This window comes from Notolepis coatsorum, assembly GCF_963971535.1.
Source record: "Notolepis coatsorum genome assembly, chromosome: 1".
NCBI lineage: Eukaryota > Metazoa > Chordata > Actinopteri > Aulopiformes > Paralepididae > Notolepis > Notolepis coatsorum.
Genome location: NC_140165.1, coordinates 214,549,541 through 214,574,314, shown reverse-complemented (window position 1 = coordinate 214,574,314; position 24,774 = coordinate 214,549,541). Strand labels below are relative to the sequence as shown.

Sequence of the window (24,774 nt, the reverse complement as noted above, 5' to 3'; positions counted from 1 at the left end):
GACTGCCGGCCAGGTTCATGCTGCAGGAGAGAATGGCCCACCATGTGCCAAACTGAGAGGGCTCGAACCACTGGCAGGAAGGGGGAGAAATAATGACAAGCAATCAGAACTGACTTATACACAGAGTGATATGGCTCGTCTCCAATAGCCAGGGGTGACATCATTGAACTAATACAACAAGCCTGGATTGGCAGCAACCACGTTGACAGCTGGCAGTGGATGCCATTTTCAGATAGTGACAATATAAAAATCATAGATGTTTGCACCTTCCATTATCGGAGGGTGAACGTGGTGGTGTGTGTGTGTGTGTGTGTGTGTGTGTGTGTGTGTGTGTGTGCTCTAGTACTCTTATCATAGCACTGCGAGTCTCGCCTACCTTGCGCAGCACCCTGCCACAGGGAGGCCAGCCCAGGCCCTGGCCCAGGCCATTGAGGAACCAGAGGCCGGAGAAGACGGCCACGGTGGAGGACCAGGAGAAGAGCACGTTGATGCCTCCCACCATGAACAGGCCGATGGAGAAGAGCCAGCGGGCACTGATCTGGTCCGACAGGACGCCGCTGATGAACTTACTGATGGCGTAGGCCAACGACTGACTGCTGGTGATCAGGCCTGAAGGAAGAGGGGCAGGGGGTCACGCAGAACAAACAGAGCTCCAACACTCAAGGAAAAGGGTTTGATTGATTGATTGATTGATTGATTGAAATTGATTGGTGGGGAAACTGTACATTGGAGGTGGTTGGGTGGGTGGATTTGGGGGGTTGCGTAGGCGGTGGGGGGGAACTGTACATTTTGCGGGGGTTGGGTTTGGACATTTACAGGGGCCAGTTTAGAATTGTAGTCACCCGTAGGTGCTCTTTTAGAGGTTTTGAAGGTGGGTAGTGATTCACATTCCTTTACAGCTGTGGGTAGGGCATTCCACATTGTTGTGGCATAATTGCAAAACGTGTTTAGTCCCTTGTTGAGCCGAATCTGGGTTTAACATGATTTGTGGAGCTCCCTCTGGTGTTGTGGTCGTGGTATTCACTGACCTTTGGGAAGTACCTCGACATGTACCTTAGTGGTGTAGTGTATCTTTTAGACCAGGCCCATTGCAAGTTGCTGTACTCTGTCGTCTACTCTAAGCCATCCTAGGTTGTCCTAAGTGGGCAGGGGTGAGGTGGGTTCTAGGAGTCAGGTCAAGTAGTAGTCTGACCAGTTTGTTTTGTGATGTTTGTAATTTTGTTTTTAGCGCCTTTGAGGTGCTTTGGTACCATGAGGTGCAAGCATAGTCGTAGTACCCTTGAATGAGTGCTCCTGCCAGTGGAAATAACTCTGGGGGGGGGGGGGGGGGGGGTCGTGCCGTGGGACGGGTGGAGAAGATGAGTAACAGAATGTAAAGATGATAGTAATAGGGGAATTGGTGACCTATACCAAAGGGCTACATAAACTCATATTGTTGACAACATTGTACACGTACAGGTATGTAAAACGAACACTCAAGCCATGAGCTTTGGTTTATGTTGCTCATGGCTACAATTCATATCAGTTCATTGCTGCTATGCATGTCAAGGACATTGCACTGTATTGCCTATATGCATACCATACAAGACTATATTTAATTAAATGTATTGTGCAAACATGTTTACATAGTAAGTAGTACTATCACCTCTTTTTAAATGTTCTACCGGTATTTTATTTCTACAATTGTATGACTCTTATTATTATCATTCCATTCACTTGTCTACTTGAGTGAGTGATTGACTGATTGATTCCCTGTTTCCTGCATATAGAGATGAGAGAGTAACAACAGGAACAAAGCATCTCACTGCCATGTTGCTATGTGTATGCGATCTATAAACTTGACTTGCACGAAACTTGACAAATACACCCCAAGCACAGACAAGAAAACCAAGAAAACCAAGTCACTCGTACCCAAGTCATCTTTGTCCAGAGTGACCTCCTGCATCAGAGAAGGCATCACGAAGGAGAAGGTTTTCCTGTTGAAGTAGTACAGCGTGTAGCCCACAAACATGGCCAGGAAGATAGTGGTGCGGTAGTATCCATACCCTGCGGATGCCATGGCTTGCTGTACAAAGTGTTGTATTCCAGTATTAAAAAAAAAATCTTAAATGGAAACAGGCTTAAATATGATCCTCCAGACAGAGGAGGGAGCAGGCTCCTGGTGTTTTGACAGGCTTGTGTGACAATGAACTTTGGTTCAGGAGCTGTCGTACTGAAGGAAGCTGGTTGAATGCGGAAGACTGCTGTAATCAATAGGTGGGGTCAAGGGTCAACTTTTCTACAGACAGATTTCATCTATCTTACTCCTGTTCAGACAAGGGAGAGCTGAGAAGCAGGGTTAGTGAATGGAGTCAATTCAGTGAGTCTGTGTTTATCCTTATCAGTGCTAAACGTAATGATATGTTTTATCCTAGAAGTGGTTGAAAATTGAAATAAGGTCCTCTGTCCCAGAGCATCGACCTTGGCCTTGTTTTTCTCTTCCTCCACTGTCCATGTACCCATAGGATGTTAGTGAGGGAGTTCTCAGCCTGGGACGGTTAATGATTCAATGGGAAGGCCAATGGCGAATGCAGGCCTGTGGGAGGCGCTCCTTTCGTCGTGTGAACAGGGCAGAAAAGTGACGCCCCCCAAGCACAAGACCTACACATGAGAGAGAGAGAGAGAGAGAGAGAGAACGCCGCATTATATTCACAGTTGTGATACCATAAAACGCAATGTACACAAATACTTTATGGTGATGCAAGCAAGGCTGCACAAACTGTCTTTTGATAAAGTGAATGAGTGAATGAAAATACCGAGGCAAGCCATCGATCGCTTCACTTCACACGAGCTCAAGAGTTCAACGAAGTCTTGCCTAGAAATAGAATGTTTAGTGAAAAATGTATTTTGATAAAAGAGCGAATGGATGAAAATACCAAGCGATTGATCGCTCCACACGAGCCTAGTAAGAGTTCAACTGCATCTTGCATAGAATTATTCAACCGTGAAAATGTACATTGTACGAAGGCTAGGGTTGGTAATGGGCTATGGTAACATGGCACGGACTAAATACAGGTGTCATCGAAAACGTTGTACCTCTACTCTGACTCCACGTCGTCCAAAGTCTGCTCTGTCGGTCGCAAGGGTAGATGCTAGATCGGACGGGGCCATTGCCGTTTTTGGGGGGTCGCCAGTTTTTGACCAAGCTGCAAAACCACAAGTCGTTATAATTGTAGCATTAATAACATTGTTTATAAACCTACCCATAACCGTAACCACTCCCATTACAGCTAAAAAAAACGTGTAAACAGTTTCTTCCGGGCAGTCCGAACTAGCATCTGCTATCAACAAACAGCGATATTAATTAAGAGCATTAACATTAGAGTTCCTGTTCCTCAGCTGCACACGCTGGTACGGTCTTGTATTTAATCATCTGCGTGCAAATCAGGTTTGGGCAGAATCCGACTGATTACTTTGTTCTACACTCAAACAGAGTTTCATGGTCACTGTTTGCAACACAATCTCCGCCACTGGACACGTGGATGACGGACCTGTCAAAGCCCCTCCTCTATCGATTGTGCGTTTCCAAGGCGACGGAGCGACAACATTACACACCTCTCTTTCAAAGGATGCAGGTCGTAACGCTCAAACCCACAATAACACGTATTATCTAGCGTAGCAAGCTAAGTTTACATAACGGATTCTGTTGAGTTTTTCATGAGGACGTTGTATTCCTCATAGCTGCTTTTCTTGGGTTTGTGAGCAGAACTGTCTGAAGAAGCCATGGTAAGTTTCGGGTTTAGCGTTAGCCAATCTAGCAATGTCATATAAAGACATTCTCCCACTAGACTGCATGATTTTAGCGCTTTTTCCCTTCCAGCCGCAGACCTGCTCTTCGGCTTCGCCTTCGAAGCACCCTGAAAGACGCCACTATCGCATCCGGGCCCTCACTTCTCAGGTGGACGAGACGCTGTTTGACCCCAAACAGGTAGGCCCAGCAGGGGCGGGGCTAGGGGGTGGCTACTTGGGCTCAAGCCCTGAATGTTTTCTGAAAAGCCCTGAATCTATTTAAATTTTTTTTTTTTTTTTTTTTTTTGACAATTCATCATTGTTACATGAAAATATGTTTGCACCAGATTTAGCAGAAGCTAATTTCCATCTGTGGTCTATCCAGCTGCTAACTGTATTTGAGTGAGTTAAGTCTTGGTGTTATGGTAGACTCAGACCTAAGCTTTAAATCACAATCAACAAGTTGACAAAAACTTAATTCTTCCACCTTAGAAACATAGCTAAAGTACGGCCATTTATAAATCAAAAGGACGCTGAAAACCAGATCCATGCCTTTATCTCAAGCCAACTCGACTACTGTAATGCACTCCTTACCGGCCTCCCGAAAAAATACGATGATAACTATTTTATTGCAATGCACTATTGCATTATTTTATTCTATTTTACTAACTATTTTATTGCACTGCACTATTTTACTTTGTATCAGTGAATCAAAATACGATGATAACTATTTTATTGCAATGCACTATTGCATTATTTTATTCTATTTTACTAACTATTTTATTGCACTGCACTATTTTATTTTGTATCAGTGAATCATAGACGCCTGGCCATAAGAGCATTCGGAGCATCTCTGCTCTCCCACTATTGAACTTGGGGGAGCAAAGGTATGCTCTTGCTCCACCACTTTTTGATCATATGAAAAATATGATATACCCCCCCCCCCCAATATATAAATCTAACCGTTATGGTTATGGTTAACTGAGTTTTATAGTGAAAAGAGCAGCTTTATTGGTCAAGATTGAAGGCTCTATATTGCAGGAAATTGCACGTACAGGTTCATTAAATTAAAAAAAAATCTGCTGTGGAGGGGGTCGTGACCCCCTCCAAACCACCCCTTGCCTGCCAAAAAAAAAAAAAAAAAAAAACGCGGGCACCTATCTGGGCTAAGCCCCGGATCTCCTACAATCCTAAATCCGCCCCTGAGGCCCAGTAGAGACCGATGGCGTGATTCGTGTGTTTTTTGTGTTTTAAATGCAATACTTATGTAAAAAAAACGGTTTATGGTATGTCTCTTGCTTTCCTAAGCAATCAAGCTGTGATGATACCAAACAAACCGAGACACAGGGAAACTCGGGGACCACCAGGTCCAAGAGTGGCCCTCACAAGACCCATCAACAAAATATCCGCATCATCACCAAAGACCGTATCCGCAATCTGAGGTGAGCTTCTACCGCTAACTCAGAGAAAGTAAATGCTTTAATAGCGCACCGCAGATAATCCTGTTGTGAAATGTGCTTCATGAATCACATGCCTCATGACGAACCTCGACCCTCTAATCTTAAAGGTGACATGCATTATAAATGTCATTTTTCAGTCTCTAGCATTGTATTATAGTAATAGGAGTTAGTATCAATGTGTTTTTGTGTCAAAACACCATATTGGCGGATTGCTCTGATTCAGCTCAGACCATTTCCTGCTAGATTTAATTAGGTCATCCTGATTTGAGGCATGTCGTGACGTCACCGGGGCCCTGGGTAAGCGGACAGTGATGCGATTGGCTCTGTGATTGGAGCTAATGCCCGCCCACAATCTACCTCTACACAGCGAGTGGAAACCACTTCCCGACACCTCTGCATGCACTCTGAGGGAGAGAGAGAGAGAGGGAGAGAGAGAGGGAGAGAGAGAGGGAGAGAGAGAGAGAGGGAGAGAGAGAGAGAGAGGGAGAGAGAGAGAGAGAGAGAGGGAGAGAGAGAGAGACCACTGTGCAAACACTCCGCGTGCAGGTCCCCCCCCCCCCCCGCCCCGCGGAGAGCAGAACGATACAGAGGGAGAGTGAAAGAAAGAAGAAAGGAAGAGAGAGGGAGGGAGGGAGACCACTGTGCAGGCACTCCACGCGCAGGTGTCCCCCCCCCCCCCCCCCCCCGCCCCGCGGAGAGCAGAATGATACAGAGGGAGAGAGTGAAAGAAAGAAGAAAGGAAGAGAGAGGGAGGGAGGGAGACCACTGTGCAAACACTCCGCACGCAGGTCCCCCCCCCCCCGCCCCGCGGAGCAGAATGATACAGTGAATCCTCTCTCTCTCTCTCTCTCTCTCCTCTCTCTCCCTCTCTCTCCCACCCCCCACCCCCCCCTCTCTCTCTCTCTCTCTCTCTCTCTCTCTGTCTACCAGTCGCAGACTGTGTGGGCTGACTGTCACTCAAAGTGCTTATGGGCGGAGCCAAGCCTGAAATCCTGAGGCTGAAAAATGATGGTTTTGAGTACTTGATTAGAAATATAAAACAATGCATTAAAAAAAAAAAAAACGTACAGATGTCTTCAATACTCACAGGAATTGTGTAAAGTTGCCCAAATAGTGCTAGGAATAGCAATGCATGTCCCCTTTAAAAAATTACAGACCCATCTCCAATCTTCCGTTCCTATCCAAAATATTAGAACGGATTGTCGCAACGCAACTTACTGACCATCTATCAAACAATAATCTTAATGAATCTTTTCAATCTGGCTTTAGAGCCTTACACTCCACCGAAACGGCAGTTACCAAAGTCACAAATGACTTACTGCTCTCTCTTGACTCAAACCTAACTTCTGTGCTTTTATTGCTTGATCTCAGTGCAGCCTTTGATACTATCGATCATTCGATTCTTCTAGGTCGGCTTGAGAATCATGTTGGCATTCGGGGTCACGCACTTGCTTGGTTTAAATCTTATTTAACTGATAGAACACAATGCGTGTTCTATAATGATTTAACATCTGAGACCCTCCCAGTGCAATGCGGGGTCCCACAAGGACAAGGCTCTGTCCTGGGCCCTTTGCTATTTTTTATTTTTTTTATTCTTTTTTTTATCCTTTTTCCTCCGATTTTCTCCCATCCCAATGTTAGTCGTTATGCCAATTCCCAATCCCCTTCCTGGTCGCTGCGCACTTACCCCCCACAGTCGGTCTGGGAGAGTGGAGGCTATCACATGCTTCCTCCGACACACGTCTAGCCAATCAACCGCTTCTTTTCACCTGGCAGCCTCACTGAGAGGGTGTAACGTGTGGAAGGATCACACTACACCCCTTAGATCCTATCCGCGCTGAGCAGGCGCCCCGACCGAACTGTAGGAGTCGCTGTTTACAACGACCCGGACCCACCCCTCCAGCTTTCCCACCCTCTAATACTGCCAATTGTATTAGTGTGAACGGCCAGCCAAGCTGGTGACAACGCCGGGAGCTGGATTCGAACAGTCGAATCCAGCGTCTCCAGCGTTGGTGACGAACGCAATCTCTGCTACGCCACCTGACCGCTCTGCCCTTTGCTATTTTTTATTTATTTACATGCTACCCCTCGGCAATATCATACGGAAATTTGGCATAAACTTTCATTTTTACGCTGATGACACCCAATTATATATACCTATTAAGCCAAATGATTCCTCCCAATTACAAAATCTTGAGGCTTGCCTGCTTGCCGTCAAAAAGTGGATGTTGCAAAACTTTCTACTCCTTAATGCAGATAAAACTGAGATGTTAATTGTTGGCCCCCCAAACCACAGAGGACTGTTTCAGGACATCTCCCTCAACTTTGATACTTGTCATGTATCCCAGAGCTCCACCATAAAAAACCTCGGAGTCATTTTTTATTCCTCCCTCTCATTTAATGCACATATAAAAAATGTCACCAAAATTGCCTTCTTCCATCTTCGTAATATTGCAAAAATTCGCCCAATTTTAACTCTGGCTGATGCTGAAACCTTAATTCATGCTTTTGTCTCATCACGTCTAGACTACTGTAATGCACTTTTTTCAGGCCTACCTAATTCAAGCATCAAAAATCTTCAACTCGTGCAAAATGCGGCTGCATGGATACTAACTAAAACTAGAAAATTTGCTCACATCACACCCGTTTTGTCCATACCTGTCAACCATCCCGTTTTTCCCGGGATTGTACTGTATTTCAACCTTCCTTCCGCCGTCATCCCGTTAAAATATTTTCCCGTATTTTTCCTGTTTTTTTAAACATTTAAAAAAAAAATACAATGGCTGCAATTACCCTCCGTGACGACAGGTGGCAGCAGTGTAGATTAGAATGTTAGCACAGGAAGTCAGACCGTTCCGGTTGCGACCAGAAGAACAGCGCAAACTGTATTAGATTCTACAACTAACTACCTACAAAAGGCAGAGAAGCGATACCGGCAATGTGGGGTTGTTCCCGGAGAGCTCACTCTCGGCCGTGGTTTCTCAGTGCTCTCCCTCAACATGCGAGTAGGGTGAGACAACACCATTCTTTAGTCCAAATAATACCCTACTTTATACTATATTATTGTCATTAGTTTAATGTAAAGTCAGTCTTACATTGGCACTGCTTTAACGTTGCATTTACCCATAATCCATTGCTGTATTAGACCCATGTGCCAGTATAAAATTCAATTACGTGCCCCCCTTCCCATGGTGTATATAGAAAGAGACAAACACAAAAGTAACATAGGACACAATATACAACACACAGGACTATGTACAATATAAACAGTGCCTACAATTAAATTAATGAATGAATTAAATAAGAGGTAAAAGAGAACTTAGTGTAAATATTCTTTAATTTGTGTCAACATTATAAAAATGCTATTGTATTCAACAAATTAATTATGATACACCACAATGTGCCCGATCTGACTTTAAAGTGCTACTCCTCACGTACAAAATTTTAAATGGGCTTGCACCGCTTTATCTATCCGATCTCATCTCTCGATACTCGCCCGCTCGTGCTCTGCGCTCACAAAATGCGGGGCTTCTATCGATTCCTAGGGTTAAAAAGAAATCCGCCGGCCACAGAACCTTTGTCTACCGCGCTCCCTACCTGTGGAACAAATTACCTGCCGTCGTCAGGGGCGCCTGCTCTGTCGAAGCTTTTAAATCCCTGCTTAAGACCCATCTTTTCTCTCTCTACTTCAACCTACCCTGATCTCACCTGGTCGGCGACTGACCCTTAGATTAATCTGTCTAGTTTAGTTAGGATAATAATAATAATAATAATAATAATAATAATAATAATAATAATAATAATAATAATAATAATAATAATAATAATAATAATAATAATAATAATAATAATAATAATAATAATTAATAATAATAATAATAATAATAATAATAATATATAATAATAATAATAATAATAATAATAATAATAATAATAATAATAATAGATCAAATTTATATAGCGCCTTTCATAGAACCCAAGGTCGCTTTACAATCAGGACAAAAAATAGGGCAAGGAAAATAGGGGGGGGGGGAGAGAGGGGATGAGGGAAAGTAGGGGATAATGGACCTAATGGATGTCTATTTGCTCCCTTGTCTGCTTTTCTGCAGACATAGGAGAACCTTTTAACCTCTGTCTCTGTCTCAACCGGTCCCATGGGACAGCTTCATACCGTCTTCTGTCTGGCCTGCAGTGCTGAACCCTCTGAGTGACTTCTCCTGCCCCCACGGGGCATACGGCCCTGAGCTATTGTCTTGTATCTCATCCTGTATCCATACGCTTGCAGTAGTTCTATCTATTACTCTATTTCACAATTTTCTTATATACTATGATTGTACTGTCACCATATATGCATATGCTCACTACATGTATTTATTGCTCCATCTCCGCCCACTACAAACATGGGAACTCTCTAACCCCCTCCTATTGCTAGGTTTAGTGAGTTTTTCCTTACCTTCGCGTGGGGTATGTCTGGGAGTGTTGCATTTATTTATTTTGCATTTATTTTAAATCTTTTGGACCTTATGGTGTTCTTGTTTTGTTCTTGACTTATTGTGATCTTTCTTCTTGACTTGTTTAAAGAAGAAGTGTACGGCCCATGGGGACATTAACGTGTGTTGTCGGGCCTTACAAATAAATTTGATTTGATTTATACAACAACACATCACGCCCAATAAATCTACATTGTGGCAATAAACTAAAACCAACAAACATGACTCCAACTCCATTTCACAGGATCCCGAAGAAGGATCCCTCTGGACATTCTATCATCCTGCCCCCCGCTGTGATGGAACGGATCACTGTGGCAGCCCGGGTGACCACCAAGGAGGAGAGGGAGGCAGCGAGGGAGGTCCTGCAGGAGAGGAGGGAGGCAGCCATGGTGAGAAGGGGGGTGGTGGTGGGTAACATGGTGCTAGGGTCAGGGGTTTGATTAGCATTGGGTCACACCCTACTACAGATGGCTTAATTTGGATAAAAGCACCCACCAAATGGATTGTTTTACCATGTAATGTTACCACACTGTTGTGGAAATTTTGTTTGACCAAGTCCAGTGAACTTAAGAGAAATTGAGATAGAGTCAAGGGATTGCAAAGAAAATGGTTTTATTCTGTGAGCACAGAAGTCTCAGTTCAATACACAAAGTACAAGACAATCTGATAAGTGAGCCCCAGTCAAGGCTTTTATACAGTTAGAGAAACAAGGTTTTGCATACAGAAAAAAACTGTCTGGGATGAATACTGATAAGCCTGCACCTGCTGTGGCTAGGAGTGGTTTAAGACAAAACATGTCCTCTGTATGTCAGAGTGTTTTGTAGTAAGCTGATTGATCGTAAAAGGAATAGTACAAGAAATATTGACTGTTTCTTAAAGGGTAACAAAGCATTAAGAGGGTATATGGTTTTTCTATAATAACACTCACCATAACACTCACCACTTTCCAATGAAATGAAAATCTGAAAATAAGTGGTATATGATGGAAGATATATATGAAAGTCAATGCTTGAAGGAAAATGGACTTCAGAAATCTGTTTTAAATTTTAAATTTACTGTTCTGTAAAAGTCTGTTTTATGTTTTGTGTGGACCCCAGGAAGACTAGTTGTTGTCATGCAACAGCTCAACTCAATGCATTTACTGCACAGAAGGCTTTTTGGAACCCTAGTCCTATTTGCTACAGTACTTACCAATGGTGGTGTTGATCAGTAGTCCTTTCTCCCAACTAGTTAGCCACAATCCACTGCAAGGTCACCGTGGTCAAGCTCCCGTCTTACAAGCTGACTGAAGACAACTGAAATCTACTTCACAGAAAGGACTCTACCAATCAATACTATCATTGGTAGGTAACCAATAGGGCTAGGGTTCCAAAAACCAGACCTATCCCTTTAACCCTACCTCCCACCTGGATCGTGGCCACAGTGATCCTCACTCAAGACTGAACATCATCTACACGCACACCTCTCCTTGTAGGATGCGGTGGAGGAGAGGAAAGCTCTGATCCATCAAGCTGACCTATCGCGCAAGAAGAACCAGGCACTGAATGAAATCGAGGCAGATGCCCGGGACCGGGCTCAGTACGTGCTGGACCGGGCCAACGGCATGAGGATGGAGCAAGAGGACGAGATCCGCAGGCTCAACACGGTAAGGCCAAGTGCCCACGAAGGTTCCGACGTTTAAAAGAGCTCCGTGCTTCTGGTGGGTTTCCAATAGTCGCCTAGCAACAAAAAAGGATGTTTCCTATGGACACGCCGCCTAAGAGGAGTATAATGCAGAGAACCTCTGCCATAGATGGACCCGGCCTAGATAACAATAATGTTATGTTGGTTTAAATATTGGCCACAGGTAAAGTCCCCTGATTACTGACAAGACCATTGACAAAGGTGACCTGTGTGTGTGTGCGTGTGTGTGTGTGTGTGTGTGTGTGTGTGTGTGTGTGTGTGTGTGTGCACATGCACTTGTGTGTGCGTACGCTTGTGTGCGTGTGTGCACATAGCTCAACTGGTCCAGTATGGCACTAACACTGCCAGACATAGTGTCCCGTTTCCTAGGACCTCCCATACTGAAAATCTATGTGTGTGTGTGTGTGTGTGTGTGTGTGTGTGTGTGTGTGTGTGTGTGTGTGTGTGTGTGTGTGTGTGTGTGTGTGTGTGTGTGTGTGTGTGTGTGTGTGTGTGTGTGTGTGTGTGTGTGTGTGTGTGTGTGTGTGTGTGTGTGTGTGTGTGTGTGTGTGTGTGTGTGTGTGTGTGTGTGTGTGTGTGTGTGTGTGTGTGTGTGTGTGTGTGTGTGTGTGTGTGTGTGTGTGTGTGTTTCTACCCGTCCTCCTGGTGTCCTCAGCTGATCCTGGGCGCTCAGTGCCTCGCGGTACGCGACGCACAGATCCTGGAGAAGACGCAGATCAGGGACGAGCTGGTGGATGATGAGAGGCGCCTGGACGACATGATGGAGCTGGATCGCCGTCTGGCCTTACAGACCCAGGGTCAGATTGAGGATCTGCACAAGCAGCAGAGAATCCAGTAAGGGAATTTCCACTGTGACACACTGTCATCTGACCTGCTTGACTTGATCTCTCATCATTCACACAGCAGACAGCAGCAATCCCACCTCTGCCCCTTGTAATTGAGGATCTTCTTGTAATTTCATGGACTCACAACCGTAGTAACAATGTACCCCCCCCCCCCCCCCTGTAAAGGAGTATGATTACCATTCTCATATTCGCACCTCTGTAATCACAGTGCTCTGTGGGTTGGTTGGTACAGCTTCACTCACTCAACCACTGCACACACCCTTCCGAGCACCTACTATAAAGTGCTAGAACGCTTCTTTGTAATCCGATTACTGTAATCATAATCATCATGTAATCGGTTACTTCCCAAGCCTTCTAACACACACACGCACGCACGCACGCACGCACGCACGCACGCACGCACGCACGCACGCACACACACACACACACACACACACACACACAGAAACACACTGTAAAGTAAGCCTCTGTGCGTTGTGTTCCAGGGGGGAGCAGCGCATTCTGGTCCAGATTGAGGAGCGTCAGATGGAGAAGCTCCTGCAGCAGGAGAGGAAGGAGCAGGAGGGAAAGCATGTGCTGGAGAAGATGGAGAGAATGGAGCTGGAGGAATTGATGGTAGGCAGATTCATACGGAACACACAGAGGGGTTCAGACCGGTAGCACTAGCACTAGTTTCTGGCTGCCGGGTGTCCTGGTAAAATGATTATGGGGTATGTAGTGAGCAAGTGACAAACACACAGCCGTGAGTCTACGAGAAGGCAGAGAGGCTGACACAGAGATGCACGGTCAAAAATATTCATATTTCCACTCCGTCGTGAACGGCATCAGTGTGTGATGTGTTTGCACTGTATGTGTAGTGGGGGGTCATCAAAGCCAAGCAGGCTATTCTCAGTCCTCGCTCCACAATGGTGGAACGAACTCCCCACCACAGTCAGGACAGCTGAAACCAAGTTCAAGTTTCTTTAATAGTTGTCATACAGAAGTACAGAATACTTTTATACAAAAGGCTTCTTACTGTTACGCTCCAGAGACTGTGCTAGACAAGATAAGTATGAAATAAAATAGTATAGCATGTAAAATAGAAGTAAAAATAGAGGTCACAGTGTTTAGTATAGACATATGTACAATGTTCGATGCAGAATAGAAGTAACTGAGTTACCATACAATATACAATATACTATGCACTAATATACAATACTATATAGTGCAGAGCAGAAATGGGATGAGGTACAATTTAGGTACAATTTACAGTAAGGTGTACGAGTTGTAGTGCAAATCCTTTACCAATAAATATAAAGTGTAAAGTGTGTTTAGGTGATCTAAAGTGTGGAGAGTGGGTGCTGCAGTGTGTTGTTTGTTTAAGTGAGTGTGTGCGTGTGGGTGTGTGTGCTGTGTGCATTTGATGGTTGTTGCATAGTGTTTATTGTTTGTTGAGCAGCCTGATGGCCTGGGGATAGAAGCTTCTTCTGAGTCTTTCTGTGCTCGCCTTAAGACTCCGGTATCGCTTGCCTGACTGCAGCAGTTCAAAGAGGCAGTTGTTCGGGTGGCTGGAGTCCTTGATGATTCTCTTAGCCTTCCCCCTGCACCGCTTGTTGTAAATGTTCTGGAGGGTGGGAAGCCCCCCTCCAATTGTGCGTTCGGCTGAACGTGTCACTCTTTGTAGTCTGCTACGGTCTTGTGCAGTGCTATTCCCAAACCAGGAGGTGATGTTGCCAGTCAGGATGCTCTCCAAGTCAAGTCAAGAGTTTTATTTGTCACAGCATACAAGTATACAGTGAAATGCGGGGGGTCTTGCCTGCAACGATTGTGCATAATACAATAATACAATAATAAGAATCCAATAGGATGAGAATGCGACATTTGTGCAATAATACAAGTAATAAGAGTAAGACATATCAGGTATATGTACATGAGTTTTACAAAAGCATCGTAAGACATGCTAGGTCCTGTGATAGTGCAATACACTGTTAGCTACGGATGAGGCACTGGGTCTTATGTACACTACTATACAATGCTATACTATACAATCTCTAGTTATACTATGCGTCCTTATGCTAGCTTGCTATCCATCTATTTACTATACAAGAACCACTCCCGTTCTTGTTTTTAAAGTGACCTTTCATTGTTTAAAGTGACCATAAGTGTGAGCGTGTGCAGTATGAGTGTGTGTGTGTTCATGTTAAAGTGACTGCTAGTGTGTGAGCGTATACAGTGTGTGTGTTGTGTGTGTGCTCATGTGTGCTTGTGTGTGGAGAGTTCAGTGTTCAAGACTCTGATGGCCTGGGGGAAGAAGCTGAGCCGAAGTCTCTCTGTCCTAGTTGCTGGTGTTTGCAGGCGTTTGCCTGACCGCAGCAGCTTGAACAGGCTGTTGTTGGGGTGGTGAGGACAGCTGTCCTCCACCAGTCAGGACAGCTGAAACCACCAGTCAGGACAGCAGAAACCACCAGTCAGGACAGCAGAAACCACCAGTCAGGACAGCAGAAACCACCACAGCCAGGACAGCAGAAACCACCACAGTGAGGACAGCAGAAACCACCAGTCAGGACAGCAGAAACCACCAGTCAGGACAGCAGAAACCACCAGTCAGGACAGCAGAAACCACCACAGCCAGGACAGCAGAAACCACCAGTCAGGACAGCAGAAACCACCAGTCAGGACAGCAGAAACCACCACAGCCAGGACAGCAGAAACCACCACAGTGAGGACAGCAGAAACCACCAGTCAGGACAGCAGAAACCACCAGTCAGGACAGCAGAAACCACCAGTCAGGACAGCAGAAACCACCAGTCAGGACAGCAGAAACCACCAGTCAGGACAGCAGAAACCACCACAGCCAGGACAGCAGAAACCACCAGTCAGGACAGCAGAAACCACCAGTCAGGACAGCAGAAACCACCACAGCCAGGACAGCAGAAACCACCACAGTGAGGACAGCAGAAACCACCAGTCAGGACAGCAGAAACCACCAGTCAGGACAGCAGAAACCACCAGTCAGGACAGCAGAAACCACCACAGCCAGGACAGCAGAAACCACCAGTCAGGACAGCAGAAACCACCAGTCAGGACAGCAGAAACCACCACAGCCAGGACAGCAGAAACCACCACAGCCAGGACAGCAGAAACCACCACAGTCAGGACAGCAGAAACCACCACAGTCAGGACAGCAGAAACCACCACAGTCAGGACAGCAGAAACCACCACATTCAGGACAGCCAAAACCTGCCCAACTTTCCACCATTTACTCTTAGTTGAAGACATACATCTTCAAACAATATCTGAAAAAAGATTTTATATATTTTTTTACTATTATGTACCTTAGTTACTACTATGCTGCTACTATACTTATACTACTACCTATCATGCTAATTATGTCTATAGTACTATGCACTCAGAGTGTGACACAGATGAGCTCAGTGGTACACTAGTTGAAGAAACATGGCTTATTCAAAACAAAATTCACAACAATACTTAACAACCCCCTAAGAACCACCAGGGTTAAAAATCGTGCTGAGCCATGGACGCACTCTGAAATACTGACCGCTATGAAAACTAGAGAGGAAAAATGCTCTGAACCTCATAAAAGTCAGTCAAAGCTTGCCAAAAGCTCAAACAGAGAGCTCCAAGCCCACGTGGAATACAAAATACAAAGAAACAGACTAAGAAACGATGATCCATCCATGATCAAATCCGCAAAAAAAATCAATGACAAAACTGAGGAAAACAAAAACAAACCCTGTGAACTTTGGAAATTACTCAACAACCAACTAGGCTGCAGCAAAAAACTAAAATCTAGATTTACAAACATAAACATAAAGACAAAAAACACCCTCATCACAGACAAGCTGGATGTGGCCAAATACTAAAACATTTTCTTCACAAACATAGCCACAACACTGGTTAATAAACTACCCTCCCACTCAGGGCATTTTGGGGTAGAACACATCCTAGCCTACTACAAAAACCTAGGGGTCCGCAAAGACGACTTCAAACTCAAAATGGTAACAACAGCTGAGGTACTCAGAAAACTGAGCTCCCTCCAACCTAACAAGGCCACTGGCCATGACAATATCCCATCCAAATTCCTCAGAGACTCAGCAGCCGCCATCACCCCAGTCATCACACACATAATAAACCTCTCCATAAAAAAGGGACGCGTCCCCAAAAACTTCAAAATTGCAAGAGTGACCCCCCTGCACAAAAAAGGCAGCAAATTAGACCCAGGCAACTACCGCCCTGTTTCTATTCTTACCTCCATCTCGAAAGAAAAAATTGTCTACGAACAGGTAGAAAAGTACCTTGCGGAAAAAAATCTAATCTACGAATTCCAATCTGGCTTCAGAACATCCCACTCCACTGACACATGCCTTCTCTATTTGAATGACCACATCAAACAAAAGGTGGATGCGGGCAAATACTGCGGCATGGTCATGCTGGACCTACAAAAGGCTTTCGACACTGTCAATCACTCCATTTTGATTGACAAGCTAGAAGCAATAGGTTTTGAATAGTTTATCCGTGAGCTGGATGGAATCCTACCTGGAGGGGAGAGAACAGATGGTGGAGGTAAACGGTAGACTATCCCCCCCTCCCAGTGAGCTGTGGTGTTCCACAAGGAAGCATACTAGGACCGTTACTATTCCTAATTCATGCAAATGACATGTCATCAGCTTGTGACTGCAACTTGTTCCTGTTCGCGGACGACTCAGCCCTGCTGGTTTCTGACAAGAACAAGTTCCAGGTTGAAAAAGCCCTCAGCTCTGAACTTGGCAGAATCTGCACCTGGCTCGCAGATAACAAACTATCATTACACCTGGGTATAACAGAGTCCATTCTCTTCGGATCAAATATCAAACTCAGCAAGACAAACGACTTCTCTATTACAGTGGGTGACAATATTGTCACAAGGAAAGATGAAATTACATACCTGGGGTCCATCTTTCCTGTGACAAAAGGGCAACCAATGTAATCAAAAAAGTCAACCAACAAACAAGATTCTTGTACCAGATCTCCTCTCTGGTAAACAAGAACACCCTGAAGACTCTAGCAGGAGCACTCATTCAAGGGTACTACGACTATGCTTGCACCTCATGGTACCAAAACACCTCTAAGGCACTAAAAACAAGATTACAAACACAAAACAAACTGGTCAGACTACTGCTTGACCTTACTCTTAAAACCCACCTCACCCCTGCACATTTTGACAACCTAGGATGGCTTAGAGTAGACGACAGAGTATAGCAACTTGCAATGGGCCTGGTCTACAAGATACACTACACCACTAAGGTACCCATGTACATGTCGAGGTACTTCCCAAAGGTCAGTGAATACCACGACCACAACACCAGAGGGCGTTCCACAAATCATGTACAACCCAGATTCGGCTCAAACAAGGGACTAAACACGTTTCGCAATTATGCCACATCAATGTGGAATGCCCTACCCACAGCCGTAAAAAATATTTGAATACATAAATAATACATAAATAAACATAAATAAAAACATAAATGTCATGATATATATCTGTATATTGCGTATGTCATAAATGTCATTATGAATTGAAAATGGGGGACCCTGATGTAAACAAGACGAAAGTCTTTCTCTGGTCTGCATCCCCTTAACAATTGTGTGTATTGAGCTGTACTGTATTGTACCCATTCTGCAATCTGTTAATAAAGTTTTCAATCAATCAAAACACTCAAGTTTGACACTATTTGACAAACAATGCCACTGATCTTTAGCTGCCAGAGATGTACCCCTCCTGGTGACATGTTGTTCACAATTTGTCACTTTGGATAAAAGCGTCAGCTAAATGACTTAACCCTTTCACTACCACACTACAGACGGTTAACCGTCTGTAGTGTGGTAGTGAAAGGGTTAACCATTTGGTAGTGTGGTAGTGAAAGGGTTCATGTAAAATGTAATGTAAAAGTGTGTGTGTGTGTGTGTGTGTGTGTGTTTATGTTTATGTTTATTTAGGATCCCCATTAGCTTTTGCACTGGGCAAAAGCTATTCTTCCTGGGGTCCGGCACACACAAATGTACAACAACATTCAATACATTACATCATCATCAACATCAACATCAATACATTACATCAACATCAACATCAGTCACATCATCAATTACAGTACATCACTATCAACATCAGTTAGAATGATATTGTACAAGATATCCACCAGCAAAAAGCATTCAAATAAAATAACTAAAATAACTAAAATCAAACAAATAGTGCTTCCTGAGCAGCACTCACCGCCATCAACTTAAACACAACCAACAGTCAACTGGTTTTCACCTCTTTGCCATAATGGCTCAGTGCATGCTCGTCAGAAGATGGCACTTTAACTTCCTCTTAAATGTAGCCTTGGATTCTATTTCAGCTAAGTAGCTTGGCAATGACTTCCATTCCATGATAGCTCTGTAAGTCACAGAAGATTTTAGTAGATTTGTTCTCGGTTTAGGTGCCATTAGATGGCCTGACGTAGCTTGTCTAGTCATATGGTCATATGGTCAAACGATATGATCATAAAAATACTGTGGTTTTTTGACAACTTGAACATTTCTGAGAAAAGTAATGAGACGGGATTGCAGACGTTTCTCAACCGTAAGCCACGATAATTGTCTGTGCATAACTCCAATGTTAGTGCGCTTTGAAGCGCTTTGTTATTATACTGTCAATTTGCTTTGTCCACTTTAAACCTGAATCAAGAACCATGCCAAGCAACTTAGCCTCTTTTACCTGTTCCACTGGCTGACCAGCCAGAGTCAGGCTTAATTGTGGATCGCTGCTTAATATGTGCCTGGATCCGAACACCATTGCTTTTGTTTTTGCAATGTTGAGTACCAGTTTGTTATTGTTGACCCAGTCTGTTATGGCTTTAAGCTCTATTCCAAGTATATTGTTTAACTCACTACATGTTTTTTTTTTAAACAATATGTTTATTGGTATTTTCTTTTTTTTCAGTTTTACAGCATCAGTTCAACAGTTCAACAACCATACAAAAGGAAATGCTGCCAACTGCCCCCCCTCCCCGAGTTACAGAAAAATAGATGCAAATTAACCCCCCCCCCCCTGAAAGAAAATAAAAAAAAAACAATATAAAAAAAAAAAAAAAAACTCGGCCAGACCCCCCCCCTCCCCTCCCCCAGACTAGGACCTCAAACAATTTTTTTTTTTTTTTTTTTACACATTTTGAGAGTTTTGTAAACCCAGTTACACCCATCTAACAGGTGCCCATACCTCTACACCAAACAAATAAATATCTACCGTTACATCTTTTCTCTTCAAAGAGCAACTAATAACATTTACAGTATCGTTCATTGCAATATATACCCTTCAGAAAGACAAAAGGGAGCTTCAATAATAGCCTACATCGTCAACCTACTATGTAATCTGTTCTAAGTATTGCCTAAACCCAGCCCAGCATTTATCAAAGAGACGTGGTTTTTTCTTAAGATTGAACATTATTTTCTCTGAAGCCATATACGAAGAGATTTCACTAAGCCACATAGACATGGGGGGGGGGGGGGGTTCAGCACTTTTCCACAGCATGGCAATACACTTGTTCCCTGCAATCATGGCCAATTTAATGATCCGCACCTTGCCTCTCTTATCTGAAGAAATGTCAGACATATCTCCTAATAATGCTAATTTAGGTGTACATGGGATCTCAAACCCTGTGACCTCTTAGAGAATCTCCCAAATTGAGCCCCAGTAAGGTCTCAGTTTGTTACATTCCCAGAACATGTGGAGCAGGCTACCTGTTTCCGTTGAGCACCTAGGGCAAAGGTCAGAGATAGCCTCATTCATCCTGTGAAGTCTTTCCGGCGTAAAATAGGTTCTATGGAGAATGTTAAATTGCATAAGTTTATGTCGAGTGTTATATGAAAAAGATAGTGCAGATTCACATAGTGATTCCCATTCATCTTCATCAAAGGTACAGTCCAGGTCCCGCTCCCATTTGTTCTTGGCATTTAGGGGTATAATTTCTGTACTGGTCAGAATTCTATCATATGTTAATGATAGGATGCCTCTAGTGTGAATAACTCCTTTTAGAATATCATCTATGAGGAGGTGTTTTGGAAGAGTGGAGTTTCCTCCCTGACCCGTACCTATGAAGTGTCTGACCTGTAGGTGTTTGAAGAAATTAGTAGTTGGAAGGTGGAAGGCGGCACGTAACTGTTCAAAGGACATAAGTATGTTATTATCATATAGGTCCCCAAAAGTTTTAATTCCCTGAGTGTACCACTTCTTGGTGATGCCATTTCTAAGTGATTCTGGCAAAGCTGGATTGTTGTGGAAGGGAGTCTTCCTGTGAAATGCAATAAAGCTACCAAGATGTGTCTGAATCTCAAACCATGTTCTTGCTGTGTGTTTAATAAATGGGTTATCTGAACTATTCTTCAGGGTGTGGTACTTCCTGATAAAAGGAATTCCGGCCAGCGGTACGTCCATCGTATGGCATTGTTCTATTTGTCTCCAGGCAGGGGAGTTAATGGACTCATTCTGCCAAATCCACAGAGCCCTTGTCTGTGCAGCCCAGTAATAGCGTTGGAAGTCCGGGAGTTTCAGTCCACCACACTGGGGGGAATTATATAGGGTTTTAATTTTAATTCTAGGGACCTTCCTTCTCCATATGAATGCAGATATTATCCTTTGTAATTTCTTGAAGAAGTTCTTATGTATAGATATAGGGAGGGTTTGAAAAAGATAGAGAAATTTAGGTAGGATGTTCATCTTAATGCAGTTCACAGGTCCGATTAGCGAGAGAGGCAGCTGCATCCATCTATCTAGGTCCTTCTCCACCTTTTTAAGTAGTGGGTCATGATTTAGTAAGAAAATTGTATCTATTTGGTTCGGGATTTTTAGACCCAAATATGTTACAAATTGTGAGTTCCACTGGAAGGGGAGATTGGACCTTGGGATTTTTTCGGCTAGTGAGTTAAGTGGCATGGCCACGCTTTTTTGTGCATTAATCTTGTAGCCTGAGATTACATTATACTTTGACAGTATTTCCATAAGGGCAGGCATGGATGAGTCAAGATTGGTTAGAAACAGGACTATGTCGTCCGCGTATAAAGAGATGACATGGCTCTCAGGACCCACCTTGATCCCACTAATAGCTTTATGTGACCTTATTGCTATAGCCAGGGGTTCGATTACCAGCGCAAAAAGTGTCGGGGAAAGAGGGCAACCCTGCCTAGTACCGCGCCTTAGAGGGAAAGAAGGTGAAATCTCGGAGTTGGTCTGTATCCTGGCTGTAGGGTTAAGGTACAGCATATGGATCATTCTTAGCATATTTGGCCCAAAGTTCATTTTTTGTAGAACAGCGAAGAGAAAGTGCCACTCTACTCGGTCAAATGCCTTCTCCGCGTCCAACGAGATCGCTATGACTGGGTCTTCTATGGATTTGGCACAGTGCGTCAAGTTAAGAAATCTTCTCACGTTGTCTATTAATGAGCGATTTTGTATGAAACCGGTCTGGTCCGTATTAATAAGTGAGGAGGTTACTCTCTCAAGTTGAGTGGCTATGATTTTAGTAAAAAATGTATATTCGTTGGAAAGGATCGAAATTGGTCTGTACGACCCGCATAAGGTAGGGTCCTTCCCTGGTTTTGGCAGGACTATAATAAGAGCTTGATCAAGGGTATCAGGTAGTTGGTCATTCTCAATAGAGTAGTTGAAAATTTCTAGGAGAGGGTCTATCAATTTGCTAATAAATGCCTTGTAGAAGTCTATAGAGAAGCTGTCCGGCCCTGGAGCTTTCCCTGGCGTCAGTTTTGATAAGGCATCTAGTATTTCTTGCTTAGTTATCGCCTCGTCAAGGACCCCCCTTGTGCCTTTTGTTATCGTAGGTATATCTAGGTTGTCCAAGAACTCACACATCTCCTGTCTCTTCTCCCCCTGCGAGGAGTAGAGAGACTTGTAGAAGTCTGAGAAGGCCCGATTTATGAGCAGTGGGTTCCGGGTCAACTCCCCTTTGTCGCTTACCCTAATGGCCGGTATACACATAGCGGCATCCTCCCTTCTAATTTGCCACGCTAGTAGTTTCCCTGCCTTGTCACCCTGCTCATAGTAGCGATGTTTCAACCTTGACATAGCGTTTTCTACCTCTCGCGAGGTGATAGTGTTATATTCAGCCTTTTTTGCCGTTATCTGATCCAATAAGGTCCGTGATTGTAATAGGGAGTGTTGATTTTCAAGCGCTTTTATATCAGACTCTAGTGAGCGTAATTTGGTTTGATATTGTTTCTTTTTCCAGGAAGAGTAACTAATAATGGAGCCTCTTATGTAAGCTTTAAGGGTCTCCCAGACTATAGCTGGTGAGGCCGAGCCCCTATTAATCAATAAATACCAGTCCAACTGTTCGTTAATTAATTTGACAAAATCCTCATCGTTATTTAGAAAATTAGGAAACCTCCAGCGTTTGGAGTTTGTGTGAGAGTCGCTTAAGGCTATTTTAATCAAAAGGGGGGCGTGGTCTGAGTGTGTCATGGCTAAGTATTCGCAGGACGAAACAAGATGGAGTTTTGCTGTATGTATAAAGAACGTATCTATCCTAGAGTAGCTGTTTGCATGTGCATGTGTGAGTAGAAGCTGTATTCCCTTTGAGATGCATGCCCCTCCCGCCATGTATTCAACAAATTAAGATCCATAAGTTCTTTTTTAAGAGCCTTGGCCGCTGAGGTCAAAGGTTTAGGGGTAGGGGAGGATCTGTCCATAGCAGGGTCTAATACCAGGTTAAAGTCACCACCAATTATAAGTTCTGAAGGGGTGCATGTCACTTTAAGAAAAAGGTTCACATAGAAGTTAGGGTCATCGTGGTTCGGACCATATACATTCAGCATAGTGACCAGTTGGTCTCCCATATATCCCCTGACTAAAATATATCTTCCCCCTTTATCCTTTTCAACTAGGTTCGGTTGGAAGGGGATCCCTCTTCTTACCAGAATAGCCACCCCCCTTGCTGAAGATGTGAATGAGGAGAAAAATATTTGCCCTTGCCATTGTTTCCCCAGTTTACTGTGCTCTGCGTCATCCAAGTGAGACTCTTGCAGGAAGGCCACGTCTATTTGATGTCTTCTGATGAAGCTAAGAACTTTACAGCGTTTAACTTGCCGGTTAAGACCATTAATATTCCAACTCAGAAACGAGTATGTCATTCACCCATGTGGTTGGTATAGCTGGTTAGTAGGACACTGGGATAAACTCACTACATGTTGATGCTGTACTGTACATTGTCGAATCGTCAGCATACATGATTACACTCGATTTATTTAATACATAAGGGAGGTCGTTTGTGAATATTGAGTATAGCAAAAAGGCCCAAGCAAACTTCCCTGTGGGACCCCACACTGCAACACCTTACTTTCAGAAAAGCTCCCATTGAAAAATACTCTCTGGCTTCTCCTATTCAGGTAGGTCTCCATCCAACACATAGCAACAGAGCCAAAGCCATAGCATTTGAGTTTGTTCAGCAGCAGACTATGATCGATCACATCGAAAGCTGCGCTAAAGTCTAACATCACAGCTCCAACAAGCCTCCTATCATCCATGCTCTTAAACCATTCGTCGGTCATTTGGGCAAGTGCTGTGCTTGTAGAGTGACCATCTCTATATGCATGTTGGTAGTTCGTTATCAGACTATTACTTGAAAAGTAGTTTTGAATTTGGGTGTAAAACATTTTTTCTATTATTTTACTTAACACTGGGAGGAGACTTATGGGTCGACTATTGGAACCAGCGAAGGTTTTTCTTTTGTCCTTAGGTAATGGGATAACCTTGGCTTCCTTCCAGATCCCAGGGCACACACCTTGCTCTAGACATTTATTGAAGATGTGACTTAATGGCTTAGATATGTATTTGGCAGTCATTTTGAGCAGTTTACCATCCAAGTTGTCAATACCAGGAGATTTATCATCAGACAGGTGTAAAAGCATATTTCAACATTTTCCTCTGTAACATGGTGGAACTCAAACATGCACTGCTTTTCCTTCATGATACAATCTTTAATGATGTTATGTGACACTGTGTCCTCGACTGCACCCATGGCATTCCTCAGCTTGTCTACTTTATTTGTAAAGTAATCATTAAAATGATTTGCAATATCTGCTGGCTTGGTAAGGAATTTACCCTCTGTTTCTATAAAGGAAGGATGCATGTTTGAGTTCCTCCCCATTATGTTATTTAACGTTCTCCATAATTTTTTCCCATCATTTTTAGAATCACTGATTTTCTACATTTATTCAATTTGGTTACCGCGTTTCTTAGTTTACAGTAATGTTGTTTGTCACATGGATTTCCTGTTCTATTTGCGTATTTTTTTGCATCATCTCGTTGGACCATCAGACTTCTCATCTCATTATTCAACCACGGTGCACAATTTGTCCGTGCCGACCATTTTTTCATTGGAGCATGCTGATCGGCTATCCCCATGAAATACTTCATAAATTCTCCCAGTGCTTTTTCTGGGTTTTCTTCATGGCAAACATCAAACCATTGCTTATTCTTTACCTCCTCCACAAATTGTG

At 43.7% G+C, this 24,774-nt stretch overlaps 2 protein-coding genes across 2 annotated transcripts in view; one reads left to right on the top strand and one right to left on the bottom strand.

Moving 5' to 3' along the window:
- Positions 1-2,059, bottom strand: part of slc37a4a (solute carrier family 37 member 4a) — a gene marked incomplete at its 5' end in the record, with an annotated part of 15,562 nt that extends 13,503 nt beyond the window's left edge. Inside the window, 3 exons of the mRNA XM_084312491.1 lie at positions 3-70; positions 377-609; positions 1,912-2,059. Of these exons, the coding sequence (XP_084168617.1) occupies positions 3-70; positions 377-609; positions 1,912-2,059 (449 nt within the window). The remainder of the gene's footprint in view (positions 1-2; positions 71-376; positions 610-1,911) is intronic.
- A 1,773-nt stretch (positions 2,060-3,832) lies between these two features.
- Positions 3,833-24,774, top strand: part of cfap45 (cilia and flagella associated protein 45) — a gene marked incomplete at both ends in the record, with an annotated part of 31,364 nt that continues 10,422 nt past the window's right edge. Inside the window, 6 exons of the mRNA XM_084308847.1 lie at positions 3,833-3,967; positions 5,077-5,210; positions 9,963-10,107; positions 11,193-11,363; positions 12,057-12,235; positions 12,732-12,861. Of these exons, the coding sequence (XP_084164973.1) occupies positions 3,833-3,967; positions 5,077-5,210; positions 9,963-10,107; positions 11,193-11,363; positions 12,057-12,235; positions 12,732-12,861 (894 nt within the window). The remainder of the gene's footprint in view (positions 3,968-5,076; positions 5,211-9,962; positions 10,108-11,192; positions 11,364-12,056; positions 12,236-12,731; positions 12,862-24,774) is intronic.